This window comes from Limulus polyphemus, unplaced genomic scaffold, assembly GCF_000517525.1.
Source record: "Limulus polyphemus unplaced genomic scaffold, Limulus_polyphemus-2.1.2 Scaffold6281, whole genome shotgun sequence".
NCBI lineage: Eukaryota > Metazoa > Arthropoda > Merostomata > Xiphosura > Limulidae > Limulus > Limulus polyphemus.
Genome location: NW_013671891.1, coordinates 16,430 through 21,007, shown reverse-complemented (window position 1 = coordinate 21,007; position 4,578 = coordinate 16,430). Strand labels below are relative to the sequence as shown.

The window sequence follows — 4,578 nt, the reverse complement described above, 5'->3', positions numbered from 1 at the left end:
ATAGGATTTTTATGATTTTATTGCTTGGCTTTTATTAGTGGAAACAGTTTCTTGCACACCTAATGTGGATTATGCTAACTTAGCACTCACATGTATATAATTTTACTGTGCCTTTCATTCAACATTTATATCACCGCTAGGATGGATATCTCAAATTTATCTGGCTTTCTAACTGAGCTATAAATAGGTTAAAGATATTCTGATACTGCCAAAGATCAATGGCTTTTCTTAACACAAATTAAATTCTCCTTCAAGACTACCATCTTTCACTGCCAAAAATAAAAAGATTTACATATATATATAGAACATGGTCTTTCTACTGGTTATAAACATGTCCATCAGCAGTGTACACTTATTTATATAATTGTCTTGAAATACATAGAAGGCTGGGAGGGGTTTCTCTAGAGGGTTTGACAAACTTATTGATATTTCAACAAATCAAGAAGATAGGAGGGTCAGATTTTATATTCTTGCTTGTTTCTATTTGATTAGACTATATAGAAGTTATAAAATGTAGAGGGGAGAACTTCTATTTGATTAGACTATATAGAAGTTATAAAATCTAAAGGGGAGAACTTGCGGGACAGATGTGTTAAATTGAAGGTTGAGATTTTTTTGAAATATTTCCATTTGAAATTAAAACTTTGATATAAAAAACTTAATTATCAATTCGTACCATACATTGATAATAAAAGTTTAAATTATGAATGTAAGTAAAGGGTTGTGAAGTGCATTCTTTTAGTGTCCTATGGAAAGCATTAACTCCAACTGGGCCAACAAAAAAAACATTTAAAGATTGGATCTTGTGTGTATGAATATTGTGTCAAGAAGTCCTGTAAGACAGTCATGAAATGTGTATTGTTTGAATATGATATCAGAAAAAATTTATATATTTCATGCAAATATTTTTACCACAAGAAAAGATGACCCCATTTTTGACTACTGTGTCAATTGCCAATGGAGTTACTGATGTATATTTACTAGCTAAAGCTTAGAGTAGCTATTATAGTATTTCACTGGATAAATTATAATTGTTTATCTATCAAGATGTCTGAAACTGGATGATCACAATCAGAACTTGTGACAATGAACACACACACACGTATATCCTATTAGAGAGAAAATGAAAGTTAGAAACTACTCCAGTGGATTTAATCTTTGTATATCAATATCTCTTGTTCAATTTCATTTTGAATTGCAACTACTGGAGATGTTGTCTTTCATATTTTTTGTGTGGTTTTCTTTTAAACGTTAATATCATTAAACAATAATAACTAAAGATAGTTACTCATTCTGTATGTTGTTATTTAAAAATCAAGATATAATGAGATGTATTCTAACCATCAATTAATTTTATAGTTACGACTTTTTTTTTTTTCTCTTCCAGTTATGGACATCTGACACTCAAGGTGATGGAGAAGAGGCAACAGAAACTCAAGAAAACTAATCTTTCCTGCATTCCCCTTTTTCCTGCTGCAATCTCCAAAACAATTAAGCCTTTCATTAATGAAAAATTGTATAATGAAACACTAGCATAGTCATTAGAAGTTACAAAACTAAGAGAATCTGGTTAAACTATAATTGAATAGCTATAAAACCTGAATAATCTTACAGGATTTTTTGAAGTTTGTGGCCATGTAGCTTATTTAAATTGCAATACAAGCTGACATATAGTCAGCATAATAAAAGTATGCCAGCCAGTTTGCCCTATTTCATCACTGGTCTTTCATGAATTCAGCTTTATACATTGTGATTTTAATTTTTACTTCCCAGGCTTGAATTGTTAAGTGTAATTGAGAACAAACTTGCAAAATATATAATTATCAAACTTTCAGTTCACGGAAATGTGTTTGATAATGGGGGGGGTATTAATAAATGTACTGCTGTTATATAAGGCTAAATTGAAGCAGTAAAAAGAAAACCAACTATTGTCTTTTTCGGTGTAGTGACCCGTCATTCGTAAATAATAGTCATCTTCTGTAGAAACTACGTACAAATTGTTTAAACAAAGTTTATTTAGGGGCCTAGCTTTCGAACTGGTCAACAGTTCGTCAGGGGGTTACAAGGTATCAAAGAAGCAACAAGTAACTGACTGAAATTCGAAATTGTAGCATTTTTAAGTAAGGAAATATTGAGATGAGGAAAACAAAGTTTATAACGTTCTTGAAAGGTTTGTTGACAAGCAGAAGTAAACGTGCGAAAATTTAAAATGTGTAAGCTATTACGTGTCGGGAAACACCATTCGGACATTGACGTCACTTTCCCCACTAAGAGATATACTGAAAACTTACACCAAATTAAAGATTATATATTAATATCCATATTTTAATCAGATACAAGTTACTACTAGTGTTGCCAAATTGGACAATTTCCAGTGTTTATGTCGTGCGTAACACGACCCACCCGATTTACCCCACCCTTTTATAAATAATTACCGAATATTGTATGATTCATTGCTTCTATTTTGTGGGAATTTTAACATAGCATAAAAAAAGTAACGGAATTATTGTTAATAACAGTAGAACAGTGTTTTATCGGGCAGAAGTTTGCCTGGCAGGAATTTAAATTGGGGGGGTTTAAAGTATTTTATGTGACAGAATCTGGTACTTCTTTTGTACCTTCTAGTCCATCTGGCGGAAGAGTCCTCGTTAAGAATGTTAGGTACTTAAAAAAACACGTTACCACTTGATTGTTTTATTATTAATGTTGTCACGTAGACTACTAACCCATTATTATTATTATTACTAAGGCGATTAATTGTACAAATCAGTACTTCTTGTGGAGAAGAAAACGTAAATCTAGTTTACTGCAGACATAATTATGTAAAACCCCAAATTTCAACCATGTAAGTCTTGTATTTTTCTGATAAAGTTTGGTTGTGTAATAAAATTTGTTAAGATAAGTGATCGTTTAAAATAAAATATCTGTTCTCGTTTATTGACTTAATGTAGAAAATTGAACCGAGTACACTAGTTGACATATGTTACGTTGCCGATATCAATGACATTACCAGCGAAACGCCGAAATTATTTACTTGTACACACACTTCATTAACTTCAGATCAAATTTATTTGGTACTTGTAAAAGAAACCAATGGACGTGGGAAATTGGATTTATGAAACTAAGATTTATTACGCGCAGAAATTCTCCTTCAGGCAATTTCATACATTTTTTTTTGCATTAAATACATTTTATTAATTTCTTTTAAAAATATATACGAATAATCCAGTACAAAGAGAAACTATACTGTTGTTAAATAAAGATAATCAAATGATCGATTAAACTACCAAAACTCAAACAACCGTTAAAAAAAAAATGTTAAAAAGTAGGAAACCGTAAAATTAAACAACTAAAAAATAATTATTCACAAACAAGGTAATTTAATGTATATAAACGTTTAAATAAAACAGATATATTAAAAAAAAAGTGTCGCTCGTTGTTATAGGAAATTGAAATATTAATAAATAAACATTTTCCAAGAACGAAGCAATAGATATTTTAAGAAAACTAAAATAAGTTGTTTCCGTGTCGAGAGATGTCGCTCCTGTAGCTTTCGTCGATAAATGTGTGCAAAACCCGGATGAATGTTTACCCGGTGATGATAGAAAATCTACACTTACCGGGTCTACGCTCATCAGGTGGGTACACTAATTAGGTAATCCAGTGAGTTGGAAATTATCGTCGTTATTTACACTTCACAGGAACACAGAAAATTCGAATAGGATTGGAAATTATTTTAAATATAAATCGGCTCTCATTATCCACAGATTACTATTAGCGTGACAAGTTTAGCAGGATTTCATAACTATATTTATTAAGAATAGCAAACAAGGCGTATATGTTTATATGTCTTAGTGATTTTTTTTATCAACTTGTCGTAACTAACAAAAAATAAGCATAAGAAGCCTTAACATACAAATGACACTCATTGCTCCTTTGCCAGCAGTTAGGGGGTAAGGGAAGAATAAAAGGACTTTTATAGTTGATCGTGAGAACGCAACTACAACTACTCGTAGATCAGCCCGATTACCTGTCCTTGTTGTTATATAGGCTTAATAGAAATTGTGGTGCGCTGTAAGGCGAATCTTTGCCTTGATAAACAGCGCAAGCGTCAATTGAAAAACTGTTAGACTTAAATATAAGGTGGGGAAAATAAAACTTTTATGCTATGCCTATAAGTTTATCAAATAGCAGGCGAGGAAAAATTAAAACTCTAAACAAGGTAATTAACATATTTTAGTAAATCACATAATTTTAAAGCCCGTCTATAGGTGAGAAATTTGTAAACGTAAATAAGGAATGTTTGGTTATGAGATCAATTATGTGAAAAGCAAAAAACTACAAATATAATTTATAAACAAAAACGTAACACAAAATGGTGGTGATGTTTTATAGTGTAATAAACTGTTTTTGTTGCTGCCCAAAACGGCTACATATGAGAAGGATCAGCTAGTGTCACTGATACTAGGGGTCGATTCCACGAACATCAGACGTTATAAAGTGTCAACTGAAGAAATGTCTCTTCCCATGGATGAGTGTGGATCTAGTCATGGTAACGGGAACACATGAACCAGACTC

At 31.7% G+C, this 4,578-nt stretch overlaps 1 protein-coding gene across 2 annotated transcripts in view; it reads left to right on the top strand.

Moving 5' to 3' along the window:
• LOC106473571 (14-3-3 protein zeta-like) overlaps positions 1-2,921 on the top strand; it is a 14,882-nt gene extending 11,961 nt beyond the window's left edge. For both annotated transcript variants that reach the window (XM_013934255.2, XM_013934256.2), the window contains exon 6: positions 1,388-2,921. In XM_013934255.2, the coding sequence (XP_013789709.1) occupies positions 1,388-1,447 (60 nt within the window). In that variant the 3' untranslated portion in view covers positions 1,448-2,921. The remainder of the gene's footprint in view (positions 1-1,387) is intronic.
• The last annotated feature ends 1,657 nt before the right edge of the window (positions 2,922-4,578 follow it).